The 18621-nt window shown below is 35.4% G+C and overlaps 1 protein-coding gene across 3 annotated transcripts in view; it reads left to right on the top strand.

Annotated features, from left to right (window-relative positions):
- CERT1 (ceramide transporter 1) overlaps positions 1 to 18621 on the top strand; it is a gene marked incomplete at both ends in the record, with an annotated part of 117243 nt that overhangs the window by 59226 nt on the left and 39396 nt on the right. For all 3 annotated transcript variants that reach the window (XM_080698201.1, XM_080698203.1, XM_080698202.1), the window contains 3 exons: positions 5504 to 5587; positions 12637 to 12794; positions 14768 to 14860. In XM_080698201.1, the coding sequence (XP_080554327.1) occupies positions 5504 to 5587; positions 12637 to 12794; positions 14768 to 14860 (335 nt within the window). The remainder of the gene's footprint in view (positions 1 to 5503; positions 5588 to 12636; positions 12795 to 14767; positions 14861 to 18621) is intronic.

The following is an 18621-nucleotide window of genomic DNA, read 5'->3' as shown; positions in this document are numbered from 1 at the left end:
TCCTTGATAAATCTTAAAAGAGATAAGCATATATTAAATTCTCCAGATCTAGAGCCAACCAATGGATCTCTTTCTTTCTCTATCCCCCTCACTCATTCCTGATTCTTTTCCTTTCTTTCTTTCATACTTTGTCTCTCTCTCATTTTTCTTCTTCTGGCCTTTTTCTCATAGAAGAAACCAATGATGAAGTTATAGATACTTAAAAATAATTTTAGTGAGTTTTAAAGAAGATGTGGTCTTCAGTGAACGTTTAATTTGAGGTGTAAAGTTAGATTTTTTGGTGCTAAATATACTGCTCATATCAATGGATGTGATCTTAAATTTTCTTTTACTATGAAGGCAAAAATTAACACTCTTATCAGCATTACTACCTACCACTAAGTTCATTCCTTCATATAATTAGGTTGCTTGGCACAGTTGTATTTCTTGCCTTGTTTAAATGGGTTTAACCACTTGGGCGTGGTGGCGCACGTTTGTAATCTCCGCGCTTGGGAGGCTGGGACAGGAGAATCGCGCAGGTTCGAAGCCAGCCTCGGCTACTTAGTGAGGCTCTCAGCAACTTAGTGAGACTCTGTTTCCAAATAAAATAGAAAATAGGTCTGGGAGGTAGGAAGCCTTTGGGTTCCACCCCCAGTACCACCAAAATAAATAAATAAATAAATAAATAAATAAATAAATAAATAAATAATAAACGGGTTTAACTAAGTTCAAATTCTTTTTGTCTTCTCTGTTTTTTGTTTCATTGAATTATTTTTCTTTATAATAACTAACATGTTGCCTTTTTTGTTGGCTTCATAGCTATAACTCTTTGCTTTGATATTTTAGTGGCTACTTTGGCATTATACTTTATAAAAATTATATGTGCTTTTTTATCACATTAAACATTACATGTTACTTTTCTTATGCTTACAGATTTATAACCCTTTAGACCAAACAGAATACATGCAAAACTGAGGTTTTCTTTTTGGTTTTGTTTATCTTAAATGACCCACACCAGTATTTAAAGGAAAATAAGGCTGGAAGGGGAAGTTATGGTGCAGAGGAAATTTGAAAAATAATTTTAAACAATACACTGAATTCTTTCTGTTACATGTTTGAAAAAAATGGTGGCAATATAGACTAAGATATTAGTTTTTAGGGCTGCCATAAGGATTAGCACCAAAGACTGAGTGACTTAAACAACAGTTTGTTCTCTCATGGTTCTTCTCAGGACTGTGCAGGAAATACCTGTCCCAGGCCTCTCCCTGGGCCTGTAGATGGCTGTCTTCTCCGTGTTATCACATCATCTTTCTGTATGCATGTATGTTCATCCAGATTTCTTCTTTTTATGAGGACAGCAGGCATATTGATTAGGGAACACCCTAACGATCTCATTTTTATTTGATTAATGTCCAAGTACAGTCACATTATAGGGTACTGGGAGTTAGGACTTTAGCATAGGAATGGGGGAAGCAGTTCAACCAAAATCTAGTGTTTTTACAAATGCTATTTAAGAAATACTGATTTTTCTGTAATCCCAGTACTTGGAAGGCCGAGACAGGAGGCCACCTCAGCAACATAGCCAGATCCTTAACAACTTAGTGAAACTATTTCAAAATAATAACTAATAAAAGCTGGGATATAAACTAGGTGGAAAAATGTTCCTGGGTTCAACCCCCAATACCTCCCCACCAAGAAAAATAAAAGCTTCATTTAGGGGAAACATCACTATGATTAATTTTTATAGTTTTTGTCATTTAGTACTGTGTTAAGTATTTTACATTAATGATCGTATATAGTTTTATAATAGGCTTATTATATAGTTATTTTTTAGCAAATGAGAGAATTGCACAGAAAGAAACTAACTGGTAGTGTTTGTATATGTAGTCTGTTCATGGAGCACCTTTTAGGTATGCTGAGTTTTAGAAGCAGTCATTCCTTTGGGCAAATTGTATGGAAGATGTGAACCTAGTATAAGATGTCATATGACATTAAATTTGAAAGGCATTAGCATAACAATTTAACAATGGTTAAATTCCCATAGTGTGGAAAGACAAATATCTGAGGAAAGATACCTAAAGCATGCCCACAACGAAGAAAAAAGGAATTTGATTTTTATCTGGTTATGAAGATTTGAGATCCATCAAAAGTCCTGGCAAGTAGAGACTTCACTGAAAGCATAAGCAATGTTAAATATAGCATAGAGGCCAAGAAGTCAAGAAAAAGTGATAAACCATAAAAATACATTGTATTAAAAGCTTGCTAGCAGTCAGGCGTGGTGGCACATGCTTGTAATCCCAGCATTTGGAAGGCCAAGAAAGGAAGATTGCAGGTTGGAGGACAGCTTCAGCAAATTGACTCTCATCAACCTCACGAGACCTTGTTTCAAAACAAAAATAAAGTATAGGTCTGGGAGTATAGCTTGGAAGTAGAATGCCCCTAGGTTCAATCTCCAGTGCCCAAAAAAAAGGAGGGGCTGGGGGGATAGCACAAAGGTTTAATGGCCCTGGGTTCAATCCCCATACCAAAACAAAGATTGCTACCTTTTGAAAATGCCTTTTTGTGTCTGTTTTGAGGGTGGAGGCTGTGGTGAAGTAGTTTGCTGGCGTCTGAGAAATATTTAGGAACTGACTAGATGTCTGACTAATTATATGAAGGATCTCAAGAAAAAGAAATAATTTATCATACTCTTTACTGTATCCCTACTGAACCATAATACTGAAGAGCATAGAGTTTTAAGATTGTAATTCTTAAAAGTTCTTAAATGAGTGTGGATAGCCTTTTTAGTAGAAATCGGAACAAGCTTTCTTAAGTCAAAGGGAAAAACCAGTAAAAAGGGAAAAACAGTATATTACGGGCTTTTGAATTTTCTAAGGAAACATTCTTCAAATTGAGATACTAGATTGATCTAGTACAAACAAAATTAAGTATCTCTCACAGTAGGAAAGATAAAGGTAGAAATGGGATGTGGATAATAAACTATTCATTTTCACTGATAATATACAAAAAAAGGAGGGAAATTTTTAAAACCTTGGCAAGTGAGATAAGGATGTTAAAAGGTGCTTGAAGGTTATCTTTGTGAGATTATATAACCAGAAAACTAATTTATGGGTAGCTTCATTGTGATTTCAGTTGAAAGTAAGCATGGCTTTTATTTGAGAGCAAAGATGTAAGGAAATAAAACTAAGAAAAAGGAAATAAAACTAATGTCAATTCTTAATAACAAACACACTTGTTCAAAGGCAACTGATAACCTAAAAGATCTTCAGGAATTTTTTTCATATATTAATACCTTCCACAAAGAGGAGTATTCTACAAGATCCCTTCTTAGCCGTCATAGTGGTACATATTTATAGTCCCAGTTACCTAGGAGGCTGAGAGAGAAGGATTGCTTTAGTACAAGCACTCAGCACCATCTTGAGCTACATGGCCAGACCCAATCTCTTAATGGTCACCCCCCAATAGTAATTAATTTTTAATTTATTTTCTCTCAACTAGCTTGAGAGAAATGAACCATTTTTTTTTTAAGTGAGATGAGTCTCTATTTATAGAGCTTCATTTAGCAACTGAATTTGAAGATTTAGATTTAGTTGAAAGCTTGGTTGATACATAACCCAGGCATGTAAAGTTTATGAGCTTATTTGGAGATTAAAAAATTGATATCTTAATGGATGATGAAGAAAACAAAAGTAAGTAATCATAGAGTTATGGTTATAGAAATGAATATATTATTACTCAAAGTAGAAACTAATGAGGTAAATGAAGTATAAGTCATTAAGTAGCACTTAACAGCTGTTAATCAGGATACTATTGAATAAAGGTCAGGATCTTGTCTGATGATGATGAACACTGATATAAAAACAGTAGTTTTCTGTGTTCAAGGATTTCTTAGAACTCTCCATATTTACAAATGATTGCAGAGATAAAGACCCATAAACTCTGGAAAAATGGTTAATTGGGACTAAGATGTCTGCAGAGGTGCCAGTATGGATATTGATGTCTATAAGAGTGATTGAAATGGAAGAGAAAAATGTTAGTTGGATATTGATGTCATTCTCCTGGTAGAAATGAATACAAGCTGTTTTAAAAAAATACCAGGCTTTGATAAGTTAGTAGCAGAAATTTTAAGTGATACAAAATGAAATAGTCCAGTATTTAGAAACTGGTAATATAAAAAGAACATGGTGATTACTATTATTTTAGTAGAAATTCAGGGAGATTAATAAGGTATCAAGTTGGGCTCTATGGCCATTGTAGAGAGAGGTTAAGAGAATAAGACATACTTTGGCTCTATCTTGAGATAAATAATGTGTAAGACATTAGTTTAGAATGGGATTCTTTAGGTAAAAAGAGGGTTTCTTAAAAGATAATACAGGTTGAGTCTCCCTTATCCAAAATGTTTGTGCATAGAAGTAGTGTAGATAGATTTGTTTGAATTGGGGGGTATTTTCATGTATATATTGAGATATATTTAGAATAGGACCCAAGTCCAAACATGAAATCCATTTATATTTCATATAGGCCTATACATTGTGACCTGAAGATAATTTTATACAATGTTCTTCATGTACCTGAGATCGGGTGTGGGATTTTTCACTTTTAATATCATGTCAGCACTCTGAGTTTGGAATTTGGGAACATTTTAGATTTTGGATATTCAGAATAGAAATGCTCAACCTATAAAATAAAGAAGCTACGAAAGTCTTGATAAAAACAGTAAATAAGGTTGACTGCTAAGGTTCAGAAATATATGTGGAATACATAGTACGGAAGAGTAAAGTATATCAAGCAATACAAAAATACAATAGTGCATAGAAAAAAATGTGTACAAAAAGAAAATACAAAGGATTCTGTTATTTTGTTTTCTGGAATTAGAGAAGTTAAAAAGGGATACCCAGGCACACATGTACATTGGAATGAATGAAAATTTATTATCACATTTTGAAGTAGTTATATTCTCCCTGCATATGCAAAAATAGCAGACTTAAGAATTCCCAGATGCTAGATAGATCTGTACAGTTCTGCTTAGCCCTTTCAGGCCTCTTGAAGAGTTATAAAATGCCCCAAGGTAGATAGGAAGAGATCAGAACGCTAAATGGTAAAGTATTTATAAATCAGTAACCATAAGCGAAATGTAGTGACACACACTTGTAATCCCAGTACTTGGGATCCTGAGACAGGAAGATCACAGCTTCAAGACCATCCTCATCAACTTAGTAAGGCCATCCGCAACTTAGATCCTGTTTCAAAAGAAAAGGCTAAAATAGGGCAAGTGGTGAAATGCCCCTGGGTTACATCCCCAGTACCACAAAAATAAATAAATAGGCATCCTTACACAGTAACAAATACAGTTTTAAAATTATATATTTAATGATATTCCATAACATATACATTGAGCATACCTTTATAACCAGTGAAGATACAAAAGAAAGATAAAATCTTACACTCACAGAATCTAGACGGTTTAAAATAAGAATAAAGTGATTATTTTTCATTCTAATATTCTTAAATGTATTTTATTTAGTGGTTGAGGACGATGAAGATGATTTTCCTACAACACGTTCTGATGGAGACTTCTTGCACAGTACCAATGGCAATAAAGAAAAATGTAAGTAATAAATTTTTCCCCTCAGCTGGAAAATACATACTTTCTGAAGTTAGGTGATAACTGGAGACATAACAAAGAGTAATTTATAATTGAGTATTTTTTTTTAAAGCAGTAAAACAAACCAGGCATGGTGGCACACGCTTGTAATCCCAGCATTTGGGAGGTTGAGACAGGAGGATCTTGGTTGCAGACAGCCTCAGCTACTTAGTGAGGTCCTTTGCAACTCAGTGAGACCCTGTTTCACCGAGTGAGAATAAAAAATAGGGATAGGGGTGTAGCTCAGAGGTAGAATGGCCCCCATGGGTTCCATCCTCAGTACCGCCAAAAAAAAAAAGGCTGTAAAATTCCTGGAATCCAAGTAAAAATGTTTTCTAAGAAAAGTCATGTAGGTAAAATATACATTTTTATATTGTTTAATAATGACCACTCATTATGTAAAAACAAAAACTCATTTTATTTTATTTTTTTATTTATTGTTTATTATTTTTATATTTATTTATTTGTTTATTTGTTTATTTATTTATTTATTTTTGGTGGTACTGGGGTTCCTGGAAGCCCTTCTGCCTCCAGGCTACACTCCCAGGCCTATTTATATATTTTTATTTGCAAACAGGGTCTCTTAAGCCAACGCGGCAGGTTACGAACCTGCACGATCCTCCTGTCTCCGCCTCCCAAGTGCGGGGATTACAAGCGTGCACCACCACGCCCAGCCAAAAACTCATTTTAAATGCCAGACATTAGCCCATTTATTTCATCAGTATTATCTAAATCAGTTTCTAGTACTGGAGAAGTTTTCTTAGAGGGAAAACAATTATTGAATTTAACTAAGTTGTCTCTTTATGATGTATTTTTCTGTTTAACCTACTTTGCTTTTGGTATTCAAAGCATTTAATAAGTGTTATTACAGGAAAATTATTGAAATAGTTCTAATTTCACAGCCTAATTACTTATAGACCCAGGAGCATGATGGCTTGTGCTTTATTATTGTTGCTCTATTTAATGATAGCTAATTCAGTAGAAGAAATTTTGAATTGTTAATTCCTGTGAATCAACAATTATAGTCAGTACTTTTTCTAAGAAAAAGCTAGAGTCGATTTCTAAAATCTTTTAAGATACAAAAAAGCCTTTTGGGGAGATAAAATGTTAATGTTCTAGTGCTTATTTTTGCTGCACCAAGAGAAAGTGGGTTGAACATAGTGGTGCATGCTTATAATCCCAGTACTTGGGAAGCTGAGACAGGAGGATCACAAATTTATGCCCAGCCTCAGTAACTTAAGCAAGGCCCTCCAGAACTTAGTGAGACCCTATCTCAAAATAAAAATAAAATAGGACTGGGGCGGGGGGAGAGGTGTAGCTCAGAGGTAGAGTACTCCTGGGTTCAATCCCCAATACCACCAAAAAAAAAGTTAAATAAAATCTGCAGCAATAGCACATTCTCAAATTTTTAAAAACTTATGCATGAAAATTTGTTTTAGAGATCATACTAGAATAATCCATTATTGGTGGTAAAAGCTAATTCTTTTCTCTTACCTTTTCTGTCTTTTTCTTATTTTCAGCATGTCTCTCCTTATAATGTGCTTCCCTCCTATTCTGGCAGAATACTAGCTTAATATTATAGTTATAATATAGTTATAGTTGTCCTTATAACTTGTGACTGAAATGTTGAAACTTATCAAGCCATTCAAATTAATAAGTCTTTATGGAATTAGAGAGCTATTTTGGTAAGTTTCTTTCAGTTGCATTTTAATTTCACAATGAATAATTTAATAGAAAAGTGTTTTTGCTTGGATTTTGGAATAAGTATTAAAAGAAGTTTTAAAACTACCAGGCCTGATCTTCTATCCCATATATCCTCAACTATCCTATCTACAATTCCAAAACAGAATAAAAGCTTATTTTCTTCAGAAATTGAACTAGAAAGTTCTAGATTAAGTGATGGTTGGCACAACAAAAGATAGATGTATTAAGTGATTAAGTAGAAAATGTACATGTTGATGATTGAGATCTTACTGCCTCTTGTTCACATCTCCAAGAACTCTGATAGCTAAGGACTGTATGAAAGTCTACATTCTGAAAGATGTAGTCCCCTGCCCCTTCTCTTAGACTTAACTATTGCAAGAATACTCATCAGCATCTACCAGACATGTATTTTCTGACACACAGTTAAAAAGCAACTCTGGAGAAACCAAATTGCCGGGGGCTGGGGGGACTATAAATAGAGATTTGGGAGATTCTACAGTGAAAAAGCCTTTTTTACTACTAAGTCACTTTTGATGAGATCCACTGGTCAAAAGCCCTCCTAGAGGATACAATTCTTAAATTTGAATAGATCCAGGCAAATCTCTAGACAAATAGCAACATGAACACAGTGACAAAAATAAACAAACTAGAAAAAGAAATTCAGACAATGAAGAAAGCAAAAGAAAACTTCACTTAGGGTCTTCAATAAGGAAACAAATGCATTCAAATTTAAAAACATCTCTAGATGCTATGATCTTATATTAAAAATTATAAGAAGTCCACTGAAAACTACTGTAAATGATTTCAGCAAACTTGCAAGTTATAGTTATTTTTCTATACTAGAGATAGAACTGAGGGCTGTCCCCCCAGCCCTTTTATTTATTATTTTGAAACAGGGTCTTGGTAAGTTCTTAAGGCTGGCCTTGAACCTGTAATCCCAGTACTTGGGAAGCTGAGACAGGAGGATCATGGTTCGAAGCCAGCATCGGCAGCTTAGTGAGATTCTGTTTCAAAATAAAAAATAAGCCAGGCGTGGTGGCGCACGCTTGTAATCCCCATGTTTGGGAGGCAGAGACAGGAGGATCGCGCAGGTTCCAAGCCACCTGCGCACGCTGGCTTAGGAGACCCTGTTTCCAAATAAAAATGTAAAAATAGGTCTGGAGGTAGAAGGGCTTCCAGGAACCCCAGTACCACCAAAATAAATAAATAAATAAAAATAAAAAATAAAATAGGACTGGAGTTGTAGTTCAGAGGTAGAATGCCCTTGGGTTTAATCCCCAGCCAAAAAAAGAGAAGGGCTGAATTATAGCCCAGTGTTAGAGCATTGCTAGATTCAATTCCCTGAAAAAAGACGGAGGGGAAATAAGTGGAAAGACCATGTTTGTGGATCAAAATACTTAACATCATTAAGAATTCAGTACTCCCAGCTGGGCATGGTGACGCAGGCTTGTAATCCCCACGCTCCGGAGGTGGAGATAGGAGGATCATGCAGCTTCGAAGCCAGCCTCGCTGGCTTAAGAGACCCTGTTTCCAAATAAAAAAAAATATAAAAAATAGGTGTCGGGGAGTGTAGCCCGGAGGTAGAAGGGTTTTCAGGAACCCCAGTACCATAAAGAGAGGTGGGGGGTAGGGGGGGGGGGAATGAATTCAATACTCTCCAAGTGTCAGGAGCTTTTGAATTGTGTAAGGTCAGAATTAAACTACAAATATGAATATAATCTTTGGAGCCTAAATACTTACAAATCTAGCTGAATAGATTATTTTGTAATTTCTTCTATCACTGCCCTTTGTATGCAGGGTTACACACTTTCAACTTTTTACTCTGGGTTGAGGGGGTCGGCTATCATCTCCCCCTGGGAAATTAAGGCATGTGGCCTCCTCTCTCTAAGAATGTTTTCCAGTCAGGTGTGGTGGTGCTTGCCTGTAATCTTTGTACTTTGGATGCTAAAACAAGAGGATCACAGGTTTGAGAATAGCCTTAGTAAGTAGTGAGATTCTCATCACTACTAGCAATACCCTGTTTCCAAATAAATAAAAATCAGCTGGGGGTGTGTGTAGCTCAAAGGTAGAATACCTCTGGATTCAATCCCCAGTACCCCCAAAAAATAAAATAATGTTTTCTTCTGACCTTCAGTGGAGACATCCAGATGAGTAAGCTCATTTAAAACTATCAAATACTAGCCAGTTGAAGCATGTCTATAATCCCAGTCCATAGGAGGCTGAGACAGGAGGATCACAGGTTTGTGGCTAGCCTGAGCAACTTAACATGGCCATTGGCAACTTAGTAACATTTCTGTTTTGAAATAAAGAATAAAATAGAGTTGGAGTTTTCAATCAGAGGTAGATATCCCTGTGTTCCAAACCCCAGTACTCCCCCCACACAAATACAATCAGTACTGTCAAGCACTTTGGAGTTTTTCTTAATATTTCTCATTAAAATTAATATAGTCACACATTATAGAGTATAAAAAACTTAGAGCAAATATCCAAGCACTGAGTTTTAGGAGAGCCTTGTATATGGCAAATTGAGATGAGGTTTTTGTCTTTAAGACTTTCATTATCTAACAAATATAACATTAGAAAAGTTAATTTTAAAGACCATACCATGTGAGATCCTTATTTTCAGTTATTTGAAAAACTTTTAAAATTTATTATCATTTTGAAAAAGATTCGAGGTAGTTATTTCTGATTGTAGTAAGTACAGCTAAATGGACATCTCTATATTTCTAGGGTTTTTCCCAAAGATATTTATGTTACTTATCTTGTGCTGACTCTTAAGTATATAAATTAGCAAACATTTAGTCATGAGGAGGACCCATTATTACCCTTGCACAGATTCTCTTATACAAGTATCTTTGAATTTCTAAGTTGGTAGGAAAAATAATTATAATAAAACCACAACCTTGCTAAGACTAATGGAAAATAGAGAAATGTAAATGATACAAAAACATTTTGGCTGAGCACAGTGGTGCATACCTGTAATCCTAGTACTTGGGAGTGTGAGACAGGAGGACCAAAGGTTCAAAACCAGCGTGCTGTAACTTCAATGAGACCTTGTTTCAAAATAAAGTAGGGGTGGGATGTGACCCAGAGGTAGAGCACCTCTGGGTTCAATCCCCAGTACCACCAAAAGGAGGAGAACAAGAGGAAGAGGAAGAGGAAGGGGAAAGGGAGGAACTAAAATGATAGAAAAGGGATTTAGTCTTACAAAGAAAATCTGTTTTTTAAAAAAGCTTCATTGAGGTATAGTTAACATACCATTTGAAATATACAGTTTTAAAAGTGTCCATGAAACAATGCAAAATAGTTAACATGTCTTTCACCCTCAAAAATTGTCTCCACCAGTTTGTCATCCTTCTTCATTCCTCATTCTTAACCACTGATCTATTTAAGGCCATAGTAGATTACTTTGCATTTTCTAGACATTACTATAAGTGGTTTCTATATATTCTTTTTTGCAGTTTATTTTTATAGATTCATTATTATTGTTATTATTGCACATATCAGTAGTTTATTTCTTCTCATTGCTGAGTAGTGTTTCATTGTGTGGCTATTACCACAATTTGTTTATCCACTCATCCATTGGTAAACATTTGGCTTGTTTACAGTTTGGGCTTCTGCAAGTAAAACTGCTATGAACTTTCATGTATAAGCCTTTACATGGGAATATATTTTATTATTTTGGGCAAATAGTAGTAGAATGGCTGAATCACATGAATAGTTTTAACTTGAAAACAAAACAAAAAAAGGGCCAGGCTGGGTGTGGCAGCACATGCCGGTAATCATAGTACCTAAGGAGGCTATGACAGGAGGATTGCAGGTTCAAGACCAGCTTCAGTACCTAATGAGACACTCATCAAACTAAATGACACACTTTAAAAAAAAAAAAAACTGCCAAACTATTTTTACCAGCCATAAATTGAGAGTTCCAGTTTTTCACGTCCCACCAACAATTAGTATAGGTGGGTGTTCTTCTAAATTTAAAAGTGAGGCCTTTTAAATTTCAGACATTTTAATACATGTATGGTAGTATCTTATTAGTGACTTTAATTTGCATTTCCATAGTAACTGGTAATATTAAACATCATTTCAACTGGGCATGGTGGCAGATGCCTGTAGTCCCATTACTTGGAAGGCTGAGACAGGAGGATTGCAGGTTTGCAGACAGCTGCAATAACTTAGGCCCTCTGCAGCTTACACCCTGTTTCAAAAATAAAGAATATAGCCAGGCATGGTGGTGCACGCTTGTAATCCCAGTACTTAGGAGACTGAGACAGTAGGATCACAAGTTTGTGGCCAGCCTCAGATACTTAGTGAGGCCCTCCACAACTTACTGAGACCCTGTTTCAAAAATAAAGAATAAAAATAGGGCTATAGGGGTGTAACTTGGAGGTAGAATCCCCCTGGGTTCAATCCCTAGAACCACATAAAAATAAGTAAACAAATACTGTTTCTTGTACTATTTGCCATCTGTTTCTCTTTTCTGGTAAAGTATATTCTTATCTTTGCCATTTTCAGGTTACTTAATATATTTTAGATAGAAGACCTTGATTAATATATTTCCATGTAAAGATTTTTCTCCAGTCTGTGGCTTATCTCTTCATTTTCTTAACATCTTCAAGAGCAGAAATTTTACATTTTGATGAAGTACAATTTATCATTTTGTCCTTTTGATGATTGTACCTTTACTGTCATATCTGTGTATGAGTTTTTGAAGTCAGGAGTGTCAATACTTCATGTAAAAGGGCTTCATCGAATGATTTCTTATTAGCTATCAAATAAGGGCTTATCAACTCTCCTTTTAGTATCTTGTGAGTTTCAATATGTCCCATCTAATTCAAGGCTAACCATGGAGTAAGACTGAAATGTGGCTACAAAATTATTTAGTGTGTGCATTGGCACTGGACTTAAATTTGAATACTTATTTTTTCAATTTTATGTTACTTTATTAAATTCTACAATTTTAATCTTCAGATAGTTTTAAAATTCTAGGTTTCTTAAAACATGAAGCCCTTCTCTGTTAGAATGTTATTGTTTAAGTATTGCTCCTTTCATTTACCGGGTACAGCACAACAAATGGATTTCAGGAAATAGAATCTAGAAAAAAGGCCTTGAAAAGTGTGCATGCTGCTACAAAGCTTTCTTTGCTCAGAGCATGGGTGGGACATGTTTAACTGTTGGTCCACAGAAGGACATTATCATCCAACACCTGATCTGATTTGCTAGTTTAATAGATGATTTATAATCATATGTTATGATGACTTCTTTCTTCATTTGGAAGATTTTCAGTGAATTACTTTCTTTTTCAGTATTTCCACATGTAACACCAAAAGGAATTAATGGTATAGACTTTAAAGGAGAAGCAATAACTTTTAAAGCAACTACTGCTGGAATCCTTGCTACACTTTCTCATTGTATTGACTTAATGGTAAAACGTGAGGAGAGCTGGCAAAAGAGACTAGATAAGGTAAGGGCAGATTTTTTTCTTTTAATAATAGATTTTATTTAAATTTTATATATTGATGATACGTGTAAGTCAAGCTAAATTTTTAGGAAAGAATCTATTGGGTTTTAGAAGTAGCAGATATTATTGCTTCTCTGATACTTTATGGGAATCTTAAATTCATTTTCCTAATAAGACTCATCAGTTATTTAGTTACTATACAGTATGCTTTCTTGATTGGATTTAATAGAAAAATACTTGTGTTGAGATTAGTAATGCTTTGGAATGGAAGTGGTAAACCACTGAACATTACTTATTTAATATTTGACACATGAAATTATATTTAAGTTATATGAACTTACTTAAACACTAGTTTATACAGTTAAATATTTGCTATTACATTCATAGCTGTGTATTTTTCTGAAGTCAATGTGATATTGCTTAACATACATTATGTTTGAAAACATGCCCTGTGTCCCCATTTTCCCACCTTTGTTTACTCAGTGACACTGATAGTATTATTAACCCCTTGTTTTTAGTAGGAAGTATGGTTTGCTGAATTTGCTTAGTGGTCATAAAACTTCTGCTTATAACTCAACTTTAGTAAAATAGTAAAATTTAGGTTTATGCTGGGTGTAGTGGTACACATTTATAATCTTAGTACCTGGGAGGCCAAGACAGGAGGATTATACATTTGATATTAGTGTGCCATAACTTTAGTGAAACTCAAAATATAAAAAGGATCACGGGGTATAGCTCAGAGACAACACCCCTGGGTTCAATAGTACAAAAAGAAAAAAAAAATGTTACATGCCTTAGAAAGTACAGTTGTAGTCTAGTACCACCATTTCAATACAAGAAGGAATTGGGTCCAAAAACTTGTAGAAAATTAAGATTTAGAGGGATTTTGCTCCATTCTGATATCTTAGCTCTGGCTACCAGGCTAGATATTCAGCAGAATGTCATCATTTACCAGAAAGTTCTATTGTTTGCATTGGTTAAAGGTCTTACAATTCAAGCAAGACTAAATAAAGCAGTGTCATCTGATGTACTGGCAAAATGGCCATAAGATTTGAATAGAACTTTGTGTTTAAGAAGGTTTTCAAATTTTAGAAGAGAACTATTCAGAATTCCCAAGTGCGGGTGATAGTAACATACATTGGCTAGGGCTGTAGCAGGTGTAGCTCAGTAGAAGAGCCCTTGCCTAGCAGGCTAAAAGCCTTGGGTCAATCTCTAGCACCACAAAAAAAGGGGGGGGATGCATATTGATTAGCAATATGTTATCCCTTATCTGTGTGGTAAATCTTCCAGGACCGCTTATGTATTCCTGAAACCTTGGATCAACAAACCCTATACATGCTGGTTTTTTTCTGTACATACACACCTATGGTAAAGTTTAATTAATAAGTACAGTAAGAGATTAATAAAAATAATAAAATAGAACAATTATAAAAATATGCTGTAAAAAAGTTATATGAGCCAAGCAAGGTGGCACATGCCTATAATCCCAATACTTGAGACACTGAGACAGGATGATCACAGGTTCAAATCTAGCCTCAGCAACTTAGAAAGACCTTCAGTGGCCATGTTTCAAAATAAAAAAATAAAAGGTGCAGGGGTGTAATTCGGAGGTAGAATGCCCCTGGGTTAATTTCCCAGTACCAATATATATATACATATATTACTTACTATACCTATATATATGTTTGTGTGTATGTGTATATATATTGCCGAGAAAACTGTTTACTTGGGAGGAATAATTCTCTTATTTTTCACAGGAGTGGAGCTATTTTTTATTGAATTATAAAATTTCATTAGAATGCAGATGAAACTGGGGATGTGGCTTAGTGTTAGAGTACTTGTCTAGTACATGCAAGACCCTGAGTTCAACCTCTAGTACTGGGGGGGAAAATACAAAGAAACTCTATCTAAAAGACTTTGTTGTAATTAAAATGCACACTTCAGATTATAAATTTTTCTTTTTTTTTTTTTAATAGGAAATGGAGAAGAGAAGAAGAACAGAGGAAGGATACAAAAATGCAATGACAGAACTTAAGAAAAAATCCCACTTTGGAGGACCAGATTATGAAGTACAAATTTGTATTTTGGTCTTATAAAAGGAAGACATAAGCCCTATCTACCACAAAATGATTGAGTTTAAATAATACTTTCCCAACCTTTTAATAATATTCTAAATATATAATTTGTTTCTCAGTATTAATTAAATATATTAATATATATTAATATTAATACTGTCATGCTTTCTCTGAAATAGGTACTTTTTATTGCTTATAATGGTTAGGCCATTAAGTCACAAGTTTTCAGGTTTTTCAATGAAGCTGACATAGGTGCATTAAAATAAGTTGTAAGTCACAATCTAGAATGTATATATATAATTAATTGATATTAATATAATTATATAATTGTATTCTTTTTTTTATACACTATATACAGTATTTAAGTTTTCATAGGTTACCATTCTACATCTGGGATGATAAGACAAAATGGGTTAACATAGACTGTCCACTTTATATGAAGTTTTCATCTCCGCTGTGATAATGATCCTTTTTTTTTTTTTTATTGGTGCACTGTATTCATACATCATAGTGGGATACAAACTTTTGTAGACATACATTCACACAGCGCCCAGTCAGCCCCCACCCGATCCCCACCCCATTCTCTCCCCATCCCTCCTTCCCATGCTTGGCTTAGTGGTTGACATCTAGTATTATAGCAATTTATCCAAAATTAAAAATGATAATTTCACATAACAGTTTCATTTGTCTGATACCAAGCTTTTGATGACTTAAAGATAACATTTCAATATTTCTTTTTGCTTTCTTTCTTACCAGAGAATATTTTTTTTCTATTTTTTTTTTAGGTGAAACTATCATATATTTATATATTTATTTTTCAGAAAAAAATCTATCCTAATATGGAATATGGACTCTAGGTACCCACAAAGATCTTGAAAAAGAACAAAGCTAGAAGATATATATTTTCTGATTTCAAACCATATAAAGCTACAATAATTAAAACAGTGTAGTACTATTCTAAAGGCAGATATATAAACCATTGGAGTTAAATAAAAGCCTAGAGATAAATTCTTCCATATATTGTCAAGTTATTTTTGACAAGGTTTCCACGAACATTTGGTGGTGGAAATAATAATCTTTTAACTAAATATTGTTGAAAAATAATACTTACATGGAAAAGAATAAAATTGGACCCTTACCTAATCCCATATACAAATATTAACTCAAAATAGATAAAAGACCTAAATATAAATCTTAAGACTATAAACTTTTAGAAGAAAATCTGGGTCATAAAACCTCAAAACATTGAAATTGGCAGTGATTTCTTGGATATGATTTCTATGGCACAGGCAACAGAATAGTATACAAACTCCCTAAAAAATAAAAAAATATTGTATATCCAAAGACAATGTAAACAGAGTTAACAGTTACTAATAGAATGGGATAAAATATTTCCAAATGCTATATCTGAAGGTATATTAATATTCCAACTAAAAATCCTAAAAATTAACAACAATAAAGGCAAACAATACCATTTAGAGATAGGTAAAAGACTAACATAAATAATGAATCTCCACAGATAACCAATCTTAGTTGTCTGTTGGATGGAAAATCTTGCTTCTCTGGTTCTGGTGTGTGTTACCTATTTCTTCTTTGTAGTTAATCTCTGAGTATTTTCTCTAGCTCTGGTTTTGAAGACATAAATTCCTTCAGTTTCTGTTTGTCATGGAAGCTTCTTATTTCTCCATCTAATTTGATAGAAAGTTTTGCTGGGTAGGAATTTTTGGCTGGAAGTTGTTTTCTTTCAGAGTTTGGAATATGTTACTCCAAGCCCTTCTGGCTCTCATGACTTGGTTTGGGAAGTCTGGAGTGATTCTAATTGGTTTGCCTCTGAATGTCACTTGGTCCTTTGTTTTTGTTGCCTTTAAGATTCTCTGCTTGGCTTCCACATTGGTCATTTTGACAATTATGTGGCGTGGGGATCCTCTTCTCCGATCCTGTCTAAAGGGAGTTCTATAAGTTTCCTGGACCTGTGTATCAACCTCTTGCTCTATGTTTGGAAAATTTTCTGCTATTACTTCCTTGAAGAGATTGTTGATCCCTTTGGTTTCACTTTCTTTTCCCTCCTCTATTCCAATTATTCTTAGGTTAGCTCTCTTAAAATGGGCCCATATTTCTTCAATATCAGATTCCTGCTGTCGGATATTTTTTTCTAGATTAGAAACTATGCGTTCATTTTTGGAATGATCATCTTCTAAGAGCGAGATTCTGTTCTCCATGTGGTCTAATCGGTTGTTCGTGCTTTGAATTGAGGCCTTTACTTCATTAATTGCATCCTTTATCTCTTTTTGGCTCTCTCTGAGTTCTTTTCGAAGCACCTCTATTATTTCTACAGTTATTTTCCTGATTTGATCTTCTAGAAATCTCTGATTTTCTGTTTTATTGGGTTCTGATGTTGTGGGGTTGTGGGCATTCATTGCTCCAGTGTTATTCCTCTTTCCCATGATTTCGGAAGTTTGTGCCTTCTCTGGGTTCTTCCCTTGGGTCACTATGACTTCACTTAAGGTGCTCTGGATCTTGAGTTGTGGTATCTCAGACCCCACTACTCCTTTACTGGGTTGTATCACAGAGTCTCCGACCCAGGGAGTCGATAGAGGCTGCTTTAGACTGTGGGGGGTGCCAGGTTGCACGTTCTCCTATGGTGTGATATCTCTGCCACCGCCCCTCCCCCACTGGGTCAAGTCCCAGGGAGTACAGTACTGGGATTTCTCCTCTGTGGCCCGCAATTTGACTCACTGTTCTTGAGTACGTAGATGTAGCTGTACTGGACTCGGTGAATTCACTGCTGCTGCCGCCGGTGGCAATATGGTGCCGTTGCCACGCCCTCGGCCGTGAGGCTGGTGTAATTTTTCTTCTCTGGTTTTGAGTTCCACTCTGAGTCCCTGCAGCGTGTGCTGAGCTCAGCCACTGGGAGCTTTAGATGCTCCCTGCGCCGAAAGATCCCGCCTGGCTGTTCTGCAGCGGCTCACCTCGGCTTGCTGTGGCCGTCTGGTGAATTCGCCGCTGCCGCTGGCAGTATGGCGCTGCTGCCGCGTCCTCGGGCGTGAGGCCAGTGTATCTCCTCTGTGGCTCTGAGCTCTGTTGTCAGTCCTCTTTCTCTCTGGAGCCTGGTGATTTTTTTGTTTCTCTGGTGATGGTGTTTTCTGGCTATGAAAGGCGCTGATTTTGTGGTAATGGAGATTGGTTGTTAGCTCTAAAGCCCCGCTTTTCTTGGTCGCCATCTTCCCAGAAGTCCGATAATGATTGTTTTTAAGGTTACTCACTTAACTGATTTTTTTCTTAAATAAAAGCAACATTTGGAGGAAAAAGCTGAGTACTTTGCAGAGAGAGAATTTAGCCCATACTATACTGTGATTTGTGTGTGTGTGTGTGTGTGTGTGTGTTGTGTGTGTGTGTGTGTGGTGGTGGTGGTTAGGGTTGAACCCAGGGCAGTCTACCTCTGAGCTACACCCCTAGTTCGATTTTTTTATTTTTGAAACAGGGTCTCACATAAGTTGAGGAGGGCCTCACTAAGTAGCTGAGGCTGGTTGAGAACCTGGATCCTCTTGTCTCAGCCTCTCATGTACTGAATTACAAGCGTGAGCCAACACATCCAGCTGTAAAATCTTATTCATAACAGCACATGAGTTATTGTAATAAATTTAGACATTTAAAAATGTCTAAAATCAACTTATTTTCTCTTTTGTTTGCTAAACTATTGATGAAATCTCCATACACACACACTAAAATTTTATAAGCCTCTTTATTGATATTCC

This window comes from Muscardinus avellanarius, assembly GCF_963383645.1.
Source record: "Muscardinus avellanarius genome assembly, chromosome: 1".
Taxonomy (NCBI): domain Eukaryota; kingdom Metazoa; phylum Chordata; class Mammalia; order Rodentia; family Gliridae; genus Muscardinus; species Muscardinus avellanarius.
Note: the sequence above shows the minus strand (reverse complement) of the source record. Positions and strands in the feature narration are given on the sequence as shown.